The sequence below is a fragment of the Enoplosus armatus genome, chromosome 13 (genome assembly GCF_043641665.1).
Source record: "Enoplosus armatus isolate fEnoArm2 chromosome 13, fEnoArm2.hap1, whole genome shotgun sequence".
In the NCBI taxonomy this organism is placed as follows: domain Eukaryota; kingdom Metazoa; phylum Chordata; class Actinopteri; order Centrarchiformes; family Enoplosidae; genus Enoplosus; species Enoplosus armatus.
In genome coordinates, this window is record NC_092192.1 from 5,868,791 (window position 1) to 5,885,927 (window position 17,137).

Consider the following 17,137-nt stretch of genomic DNA (forward strand, 5'->3'; position numbering starts at 1 on the left):
GTGACCAAGTTATGTTTGTGTTGTTGGTCAACAGACAGGCTTGTGGGTGGCACTTGATCCTTCTTGCTCTGTGACTTTGGTGTGTTTGAGTCCTTGGGCAAGACACTGAACCCCAACTTCCTCTCGATGGTTAGCCCAGCACCATGCATGGTAGCTTGCTGCCATCGGTGTGCGAGTGTGAATGGGTGACTGAGAGGCAAATTGTAAATCCCTTTGGATAAAAGCACAATTTAAATGCAAGCCATTTTGCATTTTAATGTACATCCTACATGTAGCTACCGGTGATCTTCTGTAAACCTGCACAGGATTTGTTAAAAGAATAGTTTGACATTTTGGAAAGACGTCTTATTAGATGAGAAGATTGTTACCACTCTCATATCCCGTATGAAGCTTGAGCGTGGAGACAATTAGCTTAGCTTAGCATAAAACCTGGAAACGAGGAAACAGCTGGTCTGGCTCTGTCTAAAGGTTAAAAAAAGAAATCAGCCTATCGGCACCTTTTTAAAGGAAATCAGGAAGTCGGCAGGTGCAGTAACTCCACTGGTTGCCACAGTAATAGAGCAAGGAATAATCTGGTGCAACAGCTTCGTTTTTACACTCACAAAATAAACGTAATGTAACGTGTTTTTTAGTGACCTTTGCTGGATAGAAGCATGCTAGCTGTTTCCTCCTGTTTCCAGTGTTTATGCAAAGCTAAAATGACCATCTCTGGGCCTAGCTTCATGCTGTTTGTATAAGAGTGGTATTGATCTTCTCACCTAGCTCTCTAAATTTAACTATAATAAGTTGACCTTCATGAGATGACACTTAGAGGTGGTCGAGTGACACAAAGCTGCCTCAGCCACGTGCGGCGCTTTGGGTTGAGCGTTGTCAGTATTTGCTCTGAGTGACACTGTGGGAGGAGACAAACGGCTGGACAGTCGCACAGCAGCTCCTCACTCACTCCGTGTCTCCTCCTCCTCCTCCATTGATGACTTCAACAAGGAAGTTAAGTTCTGGCAGAGGTATGTGATTATTTTCTCTGTTTGAAATTATGTTTTCAGTGGAAGTGTTACAGTCAGTGGAAGAAATCAGAAAGTTTTGACTTTTGAAATTGGTAGGAGTGCAAATGTTTGTTTTGTCCGACCAACAGTCCAAAACTATCCAAAAATATTAATCTTACAATAATCTGAAACATTGAAAAGCAGCAAATCCTCACACTGTAGATGCAGAAACCAGGGACTGCTTGGCATTTTTCATTGGTAATAAATGAATCGCCAATTATTAATTTCCAAGAATCTAATTACAGGAAAAGTAGAGACAGTGTTCAATTGGTACACTTCCAGTTAATTAATTCCAAGTAGCTGCTGCTGTAACTTGGAGAGTATTTTAGTCTGTGCATAATAAAAGGTCATCTGAATATGCAAACATTTGAAATTGATAATGAATGAATATTTATTTTGGTTTAAATGGAGCAGCTCTTTAAAGGAAGTTCCTATTTCCCCAATAATTAGTATTTAATTACATAGTTCTTTCCAGGAAACTGTAGGAGATGATTGCACATTTAAGGATATCATTACGTTAGTAGTTATCATTTTTACTTTCATCACAGTACTATTGATATTATTGTGGATGTGTATTCTTTAAGTAGCCTTGCTTCAACGTAATTTCAGTTCCTACCTGTTGCTGTTGCACAGGGGACAGTTATGAGTGTAACGGCAGAGCCTGACGTGAAGTTGAGTGTGTTTTCTGTTTTGTGTCAGCAGACCCACAGAGTGAATTCAAGGTTACATTGGTGTGTATATATATATACAAATACGTGTGAAATTATAATTTATATTGAGAGTATTTGTACATAATAGTTATATATCTGCAAAGTATAGCACATAACTCTTTTATCACAAATTATTTAAAATATTTATGAAGAACATCTATTTTTGTTTTTTTTCCCCGTCCTTTGGATTGGATGTATTTCATCCTCCTTATGTCAGCAGATACAAAATCAAAACAAATCACTGCTCCCTTAATCCAGGTACTAGTGGCTAAAACCAGTCCAGCAACACTGAGATTGAGAATAGACTCAGAATAAAAAGATATTTGTGTTGTAATTGAGCCTTTAGTTACTTCTCTCCCTTCTAATAACCAAGAAGCTTTAAGCCTTTCTGCCTGTTTAAGTTTAAGAGGATAGATTCCCTCACAGTAAAATCCATCTGATTGGCTCCCCTGGACAGATGAACCACACAGCTGGGACACACGTGTGGTGAGGATCCAGAAACTTGTTCACATTTTGTGTGTGTTGTTGTGATACAGTAAGCACAGCACTGTTTGGACATTTTCACAGGAGACAAGTGAACACACCACAGATCATTTGGCCACATCTGGACAATACTTTCTCTTAAGCCTTCTGGCGAATACAGTCAGTAATCTTTTCAAATCCATCGTGTTCTTTGGTGTTTCTCCGATTAATTTTGAGGATTAGTGATAATCCCACTGTAGCAGTGACTGAGACACTGATGAACCCTGACCTCATGTTATGTTGATAAGGAAGGAAACATTTTTTTTGCACATCATCATATACCCTCACAGCTCAGGCTGATCTACAGACGTTTCTGGAGGAATCTCAGGGAATCAGGGAGGAGCAACAGAATATAAATAAGAGGTTGAGTTGTGAACAAAATGAATATGGAAAATTTAATTACCCTCTCGTGTGCCACCACCACTGTTACAGTTATCATCATTGCATGTTTATCCATTTCCACAAACACTTGTAGAAGTATTGAAGCAGCACTAACACGACTTGGTTGCCATGTAGCTGATGTTGAAAACTGAAATATCTGACGATTTAATTTCGTTGCCCAAACAGAAGCGAAACTTGAAGAGTAATCAACATCTGGAAGACCTCAGCAATGATCTCCACTGTGATATGCAGCAGAGAGACGCTTCAAAACGTTCAGTGCAACAGTCACATCAGGAGCTCCGTCAGGATCGAGCCTCGCAGGAACTCCATCCCCCCGACGCAGACTCTCACTGCCAAACACCTGCTGGCATACCTGCCCAGACCACAGCCTGAGTCCATCCGTTACACTCCTTACTCTTACAGGGTACAGCTTTCTATATCATATGATACGTGGTTTTTAAAGTCCCCCTCCACTCAAAAACTTGTTTTTCTTATTGTTACTTCACTGATGTTTGATCCAAAATGCAGATCCTGATAGTGAGAGAACATGTACACTGGCAACCTGCGACCCATGGCAATACAATGGGATCTTACCCGACCTTATTTGACTAAGTGTAATCTGGAGGCAGCCCGACTCAGGTCTCAGGTCGGGTCTAAAAGCTACTAGGAACCAAGAGGATCCATAAAGACCTCTACTAATAGCTACTGATTCAGTCGGTGACACACTGAGCACCTCAACTCCTCAGACAGCTAAAGAGGATTCATCACAGCACCAATCCCCACCTTTAGGACACACAGACCAGAATAAGTGATCTTTGAAGGACACAAAGGGTACGCTGGCCACATCAGCAGTATCCACAGCAACATTTTGCAGGAGGCTTTTGAATTGGACAGCCTTCAACAGGGCACAGCTTGTGAACGTGCTTGGCATCTATTTGGTGGTTTTGTACATTTTGTGAACATTATGCTTCGTTTTCCTTCATTTCAGGTTACATCTAAACCCACTGTTGCTTCCATGATGACAACAAAGAGAGCCTCTCTCATCCACAACTTTAACAATGCTAACTGCTCGACACTTCCACCATCCGAGGAGGCCTCTCCCTCTCAGATCCAGAGTCCCTGCTGCCAGGCTTCTCAGGCTCTGACTTTGGCTAATCAAGGGTCCCCCCAACAGCACACTATCCAAGCAGCTCCTCTGGACACAGTAGAAGAGACTCCAAAGCCTCAGCGATCGCATCGCAGCAGACATCTCAAGCGGTTCAGCTCCAGATGGCAGTCAAGAGGCTCCACTAGCAGCAGCAACATTCCCATCTCTGCGATGGAGAAGCTGCATGTTGCAAAGAGTCACAAGAAGCGCTGTAAGCTGCTGGGTGATGAGCACTCATTGCATGTCACTGCCAGCAATCAGCGCCAGCGTTATGTCACCAAGGATGGCAAGTGCAGGGTCAATCTGGGACCCATTGCAGACAAGAGTCGCTTTATCTCAGATATTTTCACCACATTAGTGGACCTCAAGTGTCGCTGGTTCCTTCTAGTCTTCACTATGTGCTACATTCTCACATGGGTGGCCTTTGGTGGAATCTACTTCTTCGGTGCCTGGTTGCGTGACGACATTGCACATGTTCACGACCCACAATGGAAGGCATGCTTCGAAAATGTAGACAGTTTCCTTTCAGCCCTGCTGCTGTCAATTGAGAGCCAGAGGACTATTGGCTACGGCTCCAGGATGGTGACTGCTAACTGCCCTGAAGGTACGGTGCTCCTGATGATCCAGTCCATCCTCGGCTCCATTATCGATGCTCTGATGGTGGGCTGCATGTTTGTTAAAATCTCCCGGCCACAGCAGAGAGCCCAGACGCTGATCTTCAGCAAGCACTGCGTCATATGTGAGCGTGACGAGAAGCTGTGCATGCTCTTCCGCATTGGTGATCTGAGAGCGAGCCACATGGTGGACGCCAAGATCCGGGCCAAGCTGATCAAGTCCAGGCAGACCAAGGAAGGGGAGTTCATCCCACTGGAGCAGTCAGAAATCAATCTGGGCTACGACACTGGGGGGGACAGGTTGCTCCTGGTCGAACCCCAGACCATTACGCACGTCATCAATGAAAGCAGCCCCTTCTGGGAGGTGGGGTCCGAGCGTTTGAAGAGGGAGAGCTTTGAGATCATTGTCATCCTGGAGGGCATCGTGGAAGCATCAGGTCTGCAGAAGTATTAGTCTTGTGCTGTCCTCCAACTAAGGTCATGTCCATAGTAATGCTGCTACATTTCAAAATGTTGCATTTTCAGATCCTTTTCTGTCTTGAAAGAAGAGTCGGCAAACTGTTAAATCATGCTTTTAGTAAGAGGTGTGGTTGCATGGAAAGGCCATGGCCTGCTGCTTGATCTTCAGGATACAGTTCTGTTCTCTCTGCTCTCACTCTCTCTCTATCACTTATTTTGTGTTTCGGTATCAAACATATATCTTTGGGTCTCTATGCTAACTGTTAACCAAAGCTAATGGTAATTAAAGAGTAAACCTGAGGAAGCTGGACGTGAAGTGTGTTGTTTGCTTAAAATCCTTTATCTCATGCATAGATTTGGCGCGGTGAGATTTGAACCTCTGTATTGTACTATAATATATAACTAGCTAATTTTACTGGTATCTGATATTCACATCTTATATCAAAAAAAAGCGGTCTTAGAGCAACATCAGCTTTGAAGTTTGATGATCCAGTCAGGGCGACTGACATTAGTTAGCTAAACTTTCTATATTAATCATATCATATTACTATTTCTTTTATTTTAAGCTACAATCCTCTCTGTTTGGCTATGTGATGAGATTAGAATAGGTGGATAGCAGCAATTTGTTGCATATTCTATAAATTTTGTGTTGCCATGGTGGCAGAGTTGCAGCACTGTGAAACAAATGTATTTGCATTATACTGACCATGGGCAATTTAAAATGCAACATTACAGTACATATATCCTGATGTGACTGCTGTTCTGAATTTATTTTTCCAATAAAGTGACATATACGTGACCCTCTGATGCTTTGCCGTGTTGCAGGTATGACATGTCAGGCGAGGACATCCTACACAGAGGATGAGGTCCTCTGGGGCCACCGATTTGAGTCGTGCATTTCCTTGGAGAAAGGGGCGTTTCGTGTGGACTACAGTGCATTTGACAAAATCTTTGAAGTCCAAATGTCCCTACTCAGCGCCAAAGACAGGACCACAGCAAAGGAGCAAGATGTAGTACATAATGAGTGACTTAAAAAAAATACTGATTGTAATATTCCCTGATAAACGATAACAATGATACTTCATGAATATAAATCTCAGGGAAGCCATAATTCCTGTTGTTCTGTTGTGTGTATAATAAAGTAAAATATATGTTTTTATTAAGATGTTCAATTTAACCTATGTTACATTATGAAATGTTTTATGTTGTGTTTAAATAATATTCCATGAATAAAAACAAAAACAAAAACATCCTTCTGAACCCAATTGTCTGTGGATTTATGGGCAATTGAAAAGTAGTTGTAGCAGTGTGGCAAAATAATCTTAACTCAAAGGTCCACTTACTTGCTTTTTCTGGAAGGTTCAAGTCCACGGTCTTCATTCAGCGAATAAAACTGACTCAGATGAATGTAGTGGAAGTAATAAAGTATCAAATCAAATATATATGTATTTATATGTATTTATTTATATGTATTTACTTAAGAAAAGCACTGGAGTAGCTATACAGTTACCTTCTACCTCTGAATATTGTTTATCAAAATTTAAAGTTTTTGATTCATTTCTCCTGCGTGTCACAAACTCCAGGCCGTTAGATGGCGCAGATGCACCAAAATATCGAACGCCTTAAAATCCAAAGAAGAAGAAGTAGAGCCAGAGAGCAGCATGATGGGATATGAGAGTCCTCCGGCGGCGCGCTGCCGCCATGTCACCTAGAGAGAAACATATAGCGCTTCTCTCTGCTTTAGGCGTAGTTAGTTTTGCTCTTTATTATATTCCTACTTTTCTTTACGTTACTTTAATTCTTGCAGTTTGTTGTATTGTGTGTTACTATCACAGCGGAGAACCGCTTCCCGCCAGGTTAGGCCTGAATCCGCGGGCTGGGCTGAGCGTCCCAGCCGTCTTCCGGCGTTGGTTGTGGGGCTGGGGGGTAACCGGCGTGTCGGTTGCCGCACGGGGGAAAACTAAGAGTAGCAGAAACAAAACCGAGCTCCGGGAGACAGAGGGACACTTCAGAGAAAGGCTCGTTGAAACTGGGATTTATCGGAGGGAAACCTTGGCAAGTGACTCATTTCTTTTCAGCCCTCGGGATTTCCTCATGGGGAGTTACATCGGGAAACCCGAAAGTCCAACCGCCGACGCCGGGAGGCCGAGAGTAGGGAGAAATCCCCGAGAGCAACTGCGGGAAAAACTGTCCCGACCCAACCATGCTGTATATACCCCAAACAGGAGGCTGTCATTTGCTGGGTACGTTCATAATCAAATCACGCTAACGTTGTACCAACATAAGCTAAAAGTCCGTAGGGAGGCGGTAAGTAAACGTTATGTGTTGGTGGCATCCAGAAGATAACGGTTCAATTTCTTGGCGGGTTTTAATTATTAACTCGTAAGCCGTTGGAGGGAGCTTTATTGACACACTCAAATAAGTTCAAATATATGTAGTTGCTCCCTCCTGATAAATTCGATAAATGTCTGCAAGTTGAAGTGTACGACGTAGTTTCATAACAAACTGTTCAAAATATAACTATCACTTGCTCACTAGCGCCAACTAGTCAGTGTGGGATGTGCCCTTTACTCAAGTACTGTGGCTTCATGGTACAGTGGTCCTTTGACTGGCATGGAATCAAACAAACATGCATGTACAACTCACAATTTCAACATATTGTAGGAATGTATGGTCAAAATGTCCTCCATCATGTCCTCCCCCATCTTTGACTTAACTGAAAATCTAAATGTAATTTTGTTAATCTTATCCAGCAGGGACTGAATCACGGAGTAATATTTTTGTAGGGCTGAAGTCACAAATGAGGCTCTGTATGATGTAGATGTTGGCTGTATATTCGTTATTGGATGCTGGTAACATGTCTGCTCTTGCATCATATTGTTTTTTCCCCTCAGAGAGCCGCTGGGCACAGTGGGCCGGTTCACCATCACCCCCCAGCGTCACTACCCCCTGCAGCAGCCGGGTGTCTCATCAGTGGGAGTCCTACCTCCGGTCAAGTGGGATGGCTTCAGGAAGAAAAACATCCTCAGCCCCCGTAACTCCCCGGCTGTCCTTAGCCCCGTTACTGTGAAGATCGCCAGGCCCGACCACCACAGCATCCCCAGGTCTCTACATTCATACAAACACTCAATCAACCTGCACATGAGCTGTTTTAATTATGCAACTCGGGCTGAAACAGTTAGCGAAGTAAGGCATTAAGCGACAGAAAATTATTGAATCTTATTTTATTACGCGAAAATGCCAAATATTTTCTGGCTCCAGCTTCTCAAATGTGATGATTTACTGTTTTTTGGACTGTTGGTCAGACAAAACAAGCAATTTGGGTTCTGGGAAATAGTGAGTTTATTCATTAGAATAATTCGTAGATTATTCTACAATGAAAACAATCGTTATTTGCTGCCCTATATGCAACAGTAACATAACTTTGATAATGTTAAAGGTAGCAAAAGTTTAATACAACTCTAATTGAGTTTCAGTGCTTAGTAAAACCCTGATTTGTAAGTTGTGCTCTGCTGTGGCTTTGCTTTTTTGAGTGTTAACACTGACCAGAGCTGTATTGTCACCTCTTTTATTTTTAGTTTGGACCATCTGAGTTGTGCAGGGCTCCCCAGGACCCCTGTGGACCCCTGCTCCAGAGAAAGTGTCCTCAAGGTGTTGAAGGAAAGCCGCAAGAGAGACGTAGAGGATGAGGACAGAAGCTTCACAACTGAGCAGAAAAGCAAAAGAAGGTGACCAGACTGAAAAAAGGCCACAGTGCTAGCAAGCTTCGCCACTGTCACTGATTGCCATCTTACATTATGAGTAACATTAGCCTGGTTAGCAAAGCTACCGAAAAGTGGCCTGTGGATGCCTTCGCCTGTATGCGTTTTTCTTGTTACCCACGTACCACTTTCTAACATCTCGGTAATAAATTCATAATCATCATCTCTTATGCACAAAGAAAATAAAATTAGTTTAATAAACTGAATCTCAATTTAAAGTTGCGGAGGAGATTCTGATGATTAAGTGTTAGGGAACATTAACGTCAAAGACACAGATGTCTGAATGACAAAAGGCCAACTATTTAGCAGATAGATGAAGCCAGCAATTACATGTCGAAAAGTCGAGACATCGCAACTTAAAATGTGCTACTCATTTGACGTGTTATGCATGGTTGTAACCCATTTTCATTTCCCAAGGCGTAACGACAGCGGCGGAAGTGCACACTCTGCTTTTGGGCCTCTTTTACCCAATGGAACACCATCACAGCTGGTCCCTAAGTGAGTTTCACTTTTCTGAAGTGACACCATACTGTCAAATCTTGTCTTTGAGTTTTACTGATGATGCAGTGAAGCACATAGCAGTGTGAAGTATAGTGTGGCTGTCCCTTCCTTCCTCCAGGCCAGGAAGCCTGAAAAGAGGGATGACCTCACTGGCTGAGGAGTCCATCATGAAGAGGTCTCGCACCTCCTCCATCAGCTCGGCCAGTGGAGCCCATGCCCCGAGAGGAACCCCAGGCAGCAGGAGAAACCCTATCCAGAGCTCATACAGCTCTTCAGTAGGCCTCAGCCAGGTAACACTTACCTGATGCGTTACAGTGCACATGGCCCTGCAGAGATAAAGTGGAGTTGTTAAGCTTCCTCTCCATGTTTACCTTCACAGTGGAAGAAACGGTCAGCACCCAGCTCCCCTCTGTCCAGCCCCGGATCGTCTCGCTCTCAGACTCCAGAGGGAGCCTCTAAAAGACCCAGGTATGCCTCTGCTAGGTTCCTGCTAGTCATCCACATTTAATCTAATATTACAGTTTGTAACTTGTGGTTTCATTCTCAGAGAGGACGACGGACAGTCTCCCAGCTCAGCATCCTCAGTGAGGTCAGACCAGACAGCCTCCGACAAGGCACCTGTTGCATGTAAGTCTCATTTATGTCCGGTGGCTGTCTTGTGTTGTAAACAAAGGACTTCCTCAGGCTTAGAAGTGAGAGCTTCTGGGCAGCAGATTATGCGAGGCTATATAATATTGGCAATTTGATTAATAATTCAAGCTGCAAAAGGCTACTTAAGAGGTTACTTTAATTGGACTTCATTTCCGTAAAGTAATTTCATATCCTACAAAGTCAAAGTTATTCCCTTCTAGACCAAGAACCTATTTCTGTATCAAATTTTCCATCATGGGGTAACCGTTGTGGGACTCGTCTACTCTAAACCTGATTAACTGCAGTATCCCTGTGTTAAGCTGTTGACATAAGATGCACGTCAAGCAGTGTGTTACATAAATGGGTAGTCGCTGTGTGCACTGTTGGTCGCATTTTGTCTCAACTTAACAAGGTGCAGGTACGGCTTCAGCATTTCGGATCTGTGCATCTCTACCAAAAACGTCCACATGAAAGCAATTCTGTTTCATTGAAGTCAAGGTCTTACTTTAAAAACAAGGTAGATATTGTGTTTTGTCTTTTAGTTGCATTAAGTTTTATTGTCCCATTATATGATGATGTTGCAGCCAAACTTACTCCAGTCCCCAAGGTCCCAGTCACTACCTCAGCAGACTCTACTGGTAGTGGTGGGAAGAGAAAACGGAAGATCCAGCTGGTGTCCAGCCACCGGGACGATCACATCTCTCTGGTAAGGAGTGCTACATTGCCAGACGTCTCAGAAACCCTTGTTTATATAGTAAACTGATACAGTGATAGATGATCATAGATTTCTCTACTTTACTCTCGGTGCTTGTTGATTTGCAGCCCCCGCCTCCAGAGCTGGGCTACACCATCACTGCGAAAGACCTAGATGAAGAGAAAAAGGCTGGCATCAGTAAGATCCAGAAAGTCCTGGAGACTCCTGGTGAGTATCTTCTTTTTTAACTTCTACACCGTTTGATTCATACTTCACTGTTATTCACCATTCACACATACAGGAGTGACAGGCTGCCATTTCTGGTTAATTGAACCTTGAGATAATATCGTGCTGCCGCCCACCGAAACTCAAGACTCGAATTGAGAAAAGTTCCGCTTTATGCAAATGTATTCTTATGCATTTCATAAAAATGGAGGAAAAAACAAATCTTTGTGTTCAACAGCGTCCAAATTCTCTGATTTAAGTTTAGAGGTTTACTGCTGGAAACACATCGCTTGGGAAATGAACTTTTTGATAACTGTCTGATCGGAGCTGAGCGTATCAATTTTGTGCTCATTGCTAAACACACCTGCAAGCTATCTGTGAGAGGCAAGAGGCTTCTAGTGATTTCTCTTTTGGCTGTTGTATCAGGACCATTAGACTTGACTGGTCTCGTGTTGACTGGATAAGCCCCCTCTGACTTTCCTGTTTATTTGTCCTTGTTTAGCACCAGAGCCAGAGAAGTCTGTCTCTCCCCCGACCACCACTTCCACCCAGCCTGCCTCCTCTGCCAGCTCGACGACTACCACCACCCTGAGCAGCCTTCTGGCAGCTCCTCTGCCCACAGTCTCCAGCTCTGCCATCCCAGTCATCAACCTGGATCCCAGCCCAAGCAGCGGTGTCAGCACAGCACCTGCAGCCTCCAACCCACTTCTGGAGGCTCTGAAAATGAAGATCAGCACTCCTGCTAGCTCCACATCTGCTGCAAACACAACCATAGGTACGATCACTGGACTGAGTGATGAAGGTGTTTCCAAGGAAAGTTCAGAAGTCACCTTTGCAATATAAACAGCCTGTACAAATACTGATGATTATGTGCCACAATAATTGATTTTGATAAAGTGGTTAAAATTTACAGGCTGCAAATAATAATTAAAATCACATTTTCACCCAATATATCCCATGACACTTATTGATCATCTGCATTCTTGTTTGATTCCGACATGTTCTTCTCTCCATAATTGGCTGGTTGTGTTTTCAGTGTCTGCATCAACCACACCGGTACAACCCAGTGGCTTAAACCTGAAGGTTTCGACAACTGTGGATTCCCCACAGCTCCCCCCTGCCTACCAGTCTCAGTCCACCTCTGCTGGTGTGGAGCAGCCCTCTGCCTTTACTCAGGTGCTGGGTCAGGTCTCCAAGGCTTCCAGCAGCACTCCACCTGTAGCAGGAGCAGGCCTGTTTGGACTGGCGAGCCAGATCAGCACCCCTACTGCTTCTTCAGCCTCTAACCCAGTCACCGCTACTGCTACTGCCCCAGCCAGCAGCTCAGGGTCCGTCAGTAACACCAACCCGCTGCTGACTTCAGGGTTCAAGCCCATCTTTGCTGTCACCACCACCTCCTCAGCTACATCAACCCCAGAGAGCAAACCTCCTGTCCAAAACTTCAAGCCCATCTTTGGAGGTGCCACTGCAGGTGCTGGTTTTGGACAGCCTTCACCCCTCACAACCACCAACCCAGCCTCTACAATTTCTTCAAGTAGTACACCCTCAATGTTTGGTGGATCAACAAGCAGCACCACAGTTGCCCCATCTGTTTTTCCTGGCTTGACCAACACCCCCACTGCCACAGCCTCCACCGGCTCCATCACCGCCACACAACCTGTAGCCCAGCCAGCTGTGACATCCCTTTTTGGAAACTGGTCAGCACCATCCACGACGAGTACCAGCTCAGCCTCAGTGCAGGCCCCTAACACAGGGAGCACATTTCAGTTTGGAACTGCTACCACTACTACTGCAGCTGCTGCTGCCCCCGCTGCCCCTGCTGCTGCTGCTGCTGCTGCTACCACAACCTCCAGCAACGGCACCTTCGCATTTGGTGCCGCACAGCCAGACCCTCAAGCAGCCAACCAGAAGGTATTCGCCTTTGGCCAGGCAGCACCCAGCCAGAACACAACCACTGCTTCATTTGGAGGTTTTGCCATGGCCAACACCGCCTCCACCACTGCTGCCGCCACCACCCAGTCCAATTTCGCCTTTGGAAAGTCGTCATTTCAAGCGCCAGCAGCACCGTCAACCTTCGGCTCCTCAGCAGCACCGCCAAAACCGTTCACCTTTGGAAACAGCGGAGCATCATCCACACCTGCCTCTAACCCCGCCCCAGCCCCTTTCCCCTTTGGGACAGTTGCTACCACTACAGCAACCAGCTTCGGGACCCCAGCTAAACCAGCCTTTGGAGCCAGCTCCACTGGTTTTGCTTTTGGTGGCACCACTGCTCCCTCAGCTGCACCTACAGCTGCACCGAGCTTTGGTGCAGCAACCCAGACTCAGAGCTCCTCCTCAGCCACCTTCACATTTGGCAGTGCTGCTCCTCAGCAGGCTCCCTCCGGCCCTGCTCAGCCAGCACCCAGTGGATTTAACTTTGGTGCTGGTATGCCATGCTCCCAGTTTGGAACACCAGTCTCCAATAATCCTGCACCGCAGATGGGAGGCTTCAACTTTGGGGCTGCTGCTACTGACAAACCAGCTTTTGGTGAGGAATAAAGACAGCTCTTTTGTTTTGCTTGTTTATATTTTATAGCCAGCTACAGTGAGATTTCTGAAAGAGTCACAAACACAATTTTGACTTTCACAATTACTCAAACATGATAATGTATGGCATTTGCAGAGAGACAAGTCTTCCATGGAATCAGAGTTCCCTATTTACACAAAACCTGCATGTTCTGATGAACTGCTCTCTGATTCCCAAACAGAATATTTGATTATTAAGAGTATACAGCTTTTTTATTTGAATATTTAGGTTAATGAAATGATAACGACATATCGCTATGCGTCTGTGTTGGTAGCTCTTGGCTAGACTTCTTGCTTGCTTCAAGAAGTGGTTTACATTTGTTTGGTTTAATCAAATTGTATGCTGCTTTCTCTGCAGGGACGTCTACCCCATCCTTTGGCCAGAGTGCTGCTGCAGGTCCAATTCCCTTTGGAAGTCCTGGAACTCCAGTCCAAGGCTTCAACACTGTTCCTTTTGGTAGGTCATTAATGCTGTTTTTTGAGATCTGTAGGAAGAAGAGCAGAGTAGTGTTTTTGCACGCTCTCAGCCTGAAGACTTAGGACGTGTCATTTCTAAGGACCAACATTAACATTTCTTTCTACTTCTGTTTTATTATCAGGGTCTCCAGCGACTCCCTCCTTCTCTATCGGAGCCGGATCAAAGCCATCTGGAGCACGACAGAGGCTGCAGGCACGCAGGCAACACAACAGGAAGAAGTAACCTGCTACATGCGTCCAGCACTGCTTTCAGAGGACTTCAGCTGTTGCTGCTGCTGCTGCTATGGCTAATCTGGCTAACATTGCTCTGTTCTAAGCCCAACATCACCCCAACCAGGTCGCCACCATGCCCTCTGCTTCCTTCCCCTCCTCCAGTGGGTTGTGCTGGCCCGAAACATTGTGTTTGCAGAGGAGTTAGAAAGAGCACACCAGCTTGCTGAGTTCATGCTGCCTGGATGACTACATGACCCAGTGAGGGAATGTAGCAGTGAGGAGACAGAATCCATAACGATGTACTATACTTGAAGAGAGAGAAAAGACAGTTGAGTAGTTTGATTCTGAACAAAAGCATATCCAAAGTTCTTTTTTCTTTACAGTATGTGGACACTCCCATTGGTTCGTCTTAAGGAGAAAGTTGAGTCGGGCAAAGACATGGAGTCCTGGCTCAAACATTTATTTTTTTACGTGAAGCGCTCACTGGTTTGTATGTTACAGAATGTTTGAGTACATTATCTGAATGAGTCTGAATAGAGTGGAATGCACAGTTGATTCAGATAAGGTACACAACACTGCAGTGTAAATGTAAAGTTATGAGACGTTTGCATTTTAAATTATTTTTTTAATTGGCTCTCTGACCCTGTAAATGAATGATGTGTTTCTGCACTTGAAGGGCAACTTAGTAAATGTCTTAATGTAGTTAGTGCAGACCCTTGTGTTCTTGTTTCATACTCTTTGTCATTGCAAGCATTCCCAGAGTCCTCCTGTGGATGGCCTTTTTTTTTTTTTTTTTTTTTTGATAGTGATTGCCAACACTGATGTAATTTGCAGGTCAGGTCTGACAAACCAAAGCCAATTCTTCAACTCCATGCCTGTGAAAAGAATCTGTGATCTTTATCTCCTCTTTAAATCCTGAGATGTGTTTGTTTGTGCCTGACTACCTCTCTTTACTCCAGGCACTGAATCCATGTTAATTCACTGAAAAAGATCGATTACATTTTACCTTCAACTACTGTTAGTACGGATGTACCTGAATAAATAGTGAGTTTTTAAACATCTGCACAGCAACACATTATCCCGACTTATATAATAGGTTACACCACATAAACAGTCTGTCTCATTGGAAACCCTGCTTGGTAATTACAGAAATTCTCACTATGTTGCAGGGATTTTTGTAGTCTCTGATGTCACTCACCTCATGAGTTGAGGAATTTTGTCAAGGAAACGTGACAGTAAATCCATTGATGTCGGCAGTGAAAGTTATTTTATTAAAATTATTTCTGTTCTCAGTAATAATCACCTCTTCTTGTGAAAAGTGAGTATCTGATGCAGTTTTTGATGGTTAATTTTGAATTAATAAAAACTGAATTTTGGACGTGGATATTCCAACAAGGACACATTCAACCCTTCAAGATCCAGTTCTGCTTTTCTACAAGTTTTAAGTGACTTAGATTCAGTTGAGTTTAGCTGTGTCCCAACTCCACTACATACTAACTGTATACAGTACATACTACATAAAAAATATTAACAGTATACTGTGTTTGTAGTTGGTATATAAGAAATCTGCATACTTTTAACCTGTTAGTATTGTTTTATACTAATAGGAGATGATGCAATATGTACGCCATGCAAAGAAGGTCAAACTATGACTTAAATGTGCCACTGCTAATTAAACGTAAAGCAAAATGTTTCTCCAAAAACTCAACAATTCTCTTTCTGGAGCTGCTTTACCATCAACTAAAAGCTTTTTTCATTGTTGGGGGAATAATGTAGTCTGGATTTGGGATGCAGCTCATGTCATTTGTATTGTGTCTTATGCCAGTTAATATATAATACTCTTTCACATTAGTTTACTTGTTTCCTTTATAGATAACAACAAAAAAAACTTTAATGACAGAGGACAGGATATGGACATGTCACCAGACCCCCCCCCCCCTCCCCCGACTAGTAAATGCACACCAGTGAGCTAAAGTGGCAACAGTTAATTAATAGATAAGTCAAGCAAAAAAAAATAATGCTGCAACTACTTTTATAATTGTTAAATAATTTTGGTTATTTTCAAGCAAAAGTATTAAACGTTCACTGGTTCCAGCTGCTGAGATGAGAGGATGTGATGTTTTTCGTTGTCGTATCTGACAGTAAACTGAATATCTTTTGGGCTTTGGGTTTTTCTTGGTTGGAAAAAAACAAACAAGCAATTTGAGGACGATATATTGAGCTGTAGGTAAGTATAAATTCATCATTTTCTGACATTTTATTGACAAAACAATTGATTAATCGACAATGGTAATAATGGTGCATTCACATGGAAGAAAACTGATTTCAGACATTGCTAAAAATGGTTTAGAGCTGTTATGCAATTGACTGAACAAGCATTCAGATGATTTGACAAAATAATCTTAATCTTAAAATCCACGTACTATCTTTTTCTGAAGATTTCAACCAATCTCTCAGTCTTCATCACCAGATGGAGTTTGCTCAGTTGTCATGGAGATAAAAGAGTTGTTTATGGGGGAGATGGATGTAGATCTTTGTTTAAAGATGTCTGCTGTCTTCAGCTGTCCACTGACTCTGGCTGCAACTGGTTTTGTGTGATTCCCCTGTCACTTTTGAGATGTCTGAATTGTTCCAACAAACAAAGAATATTTTCCCCTTTTAAGTTTCTCACCTGGTTTCATTTCAATCACTATGCAAGGTTTTAAAGATTAGGGAAAAACCTAAAGAAATAATACAAATATCTGTAGCAGAACTTTTTTCTTCTTTCCTACCCCATGTGTCATCTCACTACCCCCCAGCTTTATCTTGTGACAGTTTGTAGGGGGCCTGACCCCGAGATTGGGAGCCACAATATATTCACTACCAAAATGTAAAGTATATGAAGTAGTTAAACTAGCAACTCATCGATCAGCTAAAACACAAAAATGGTACATTTCAATATTAACAATCTAATGTAATGACGATATAACACTGCCATTTTGTTGAGGAAGAAGTACTTTTTTATACCTTCCTGTACATTTTGCTGATGATGATCTGTACTTTTACTTGAGTAGGGTTTGGAATGAAGGACATGTACTTGTAATGGAGTACTTTTACATTGCGGTAGTTGTACTTAAATGAAGAATCTGACTACTCCGTCCACCCACCACTGTTAAAGAAACAGGTTTAGCAGAGAGAATTTAAGTTGTTTTCTGC

The 17,137-nt window shown here is 43.3% G+C and overlaps 2 protein-coding genes across 2 annotated transcripts; both read left to right on the top strand.

Moving 5' to 3' along the window:
* The first annotated feature begins 3,671 nt into the window (after window positions 1-3,671).
* LOC139295422 (G protein-activated inward rectifier potassium channel 3-like) lies at window positions 3,672-5,904 on the top strand. The gene is made up of 2 exons (XM_070917614.1): window positions 3,672-4,854; window positions 5,702-5,904. Exons 1-2 carry the CDS (start codon window positions 3,672-3,674, stop codon window positions 5,902-5,904), a joined length of 1,386 nt encoding a protein of 461 aa, XP_070773715.1.
* A 643-nt stretch (window positions 5,905-6,547) lies between these two features.
* Window positions 6,548-15,241, top strand: pom121 (POM121 transmembrane nucleoporin). Its single transcript, XM_070917343.1, has 13 exons — window positions 6,548-7,119; window positions 7,771-7,980; window positions 8,455-8,604; window positions 9,055-9,135; window positions 9,257-9,428; window positions 9,518-9,606; window positions 9,686-9,765; window positions 10,353-10,474; window positions 10,591-10,690; window positions 11,190-11,462; window positions 11,724-13,214; window positions 13,611-13,709; window positions 13,852-15,241. The coding sequence occupies exons 1-13, from the start codon at window positions 6,548-6,550 to the stop codon at window positions 13,950-13,952; spliced, it is 3,540 nt and encodes a 1,179-aa protein (XP_070773444.1). The 3' UTR covers window positions 13,953-15,241.
* The last annotated feature ends 1,896 nt before the right edge of the window (window positions 15,242-17,137 follow it).

Coding starts and splice junctions, on each gene's coding strand:
- LOC139295422 (XM_070917614.1), top strand. CDS start 3,672: ATGATGACAACAAAGAGAGCCTCTCTCATCCACAACTTTAACAATGCT. Junction 4,855..5,701: donor GGGCATCGTGGAAGCATCAG/GTCTGCAGAAGT, acceptor GCCGTGTTGCAG/GTATGACATGTCAGGCGAGG.
- pom121 (XM_070917343.1), top strand. CDS start 6,548: ATGAGAGTCCTCCGGCGGCGCGCTGCCGCCATGTCACCTAGAGAGAAA. Junction 7,120..7,770: donor AGGAGGCTGTCATTTGCTGG/GTACGTTCATAA, acceptor TTTTCCCCTCAG/AGAGCCGCTGGGCACAGTGG. Junction 13,710..13,851: donor CTTCAACACTGTTCCTTTTG/GTAGGTCATTAA, acceptor TTTTATTATCAG/GGTCTCCAGCGACTCCCTCC.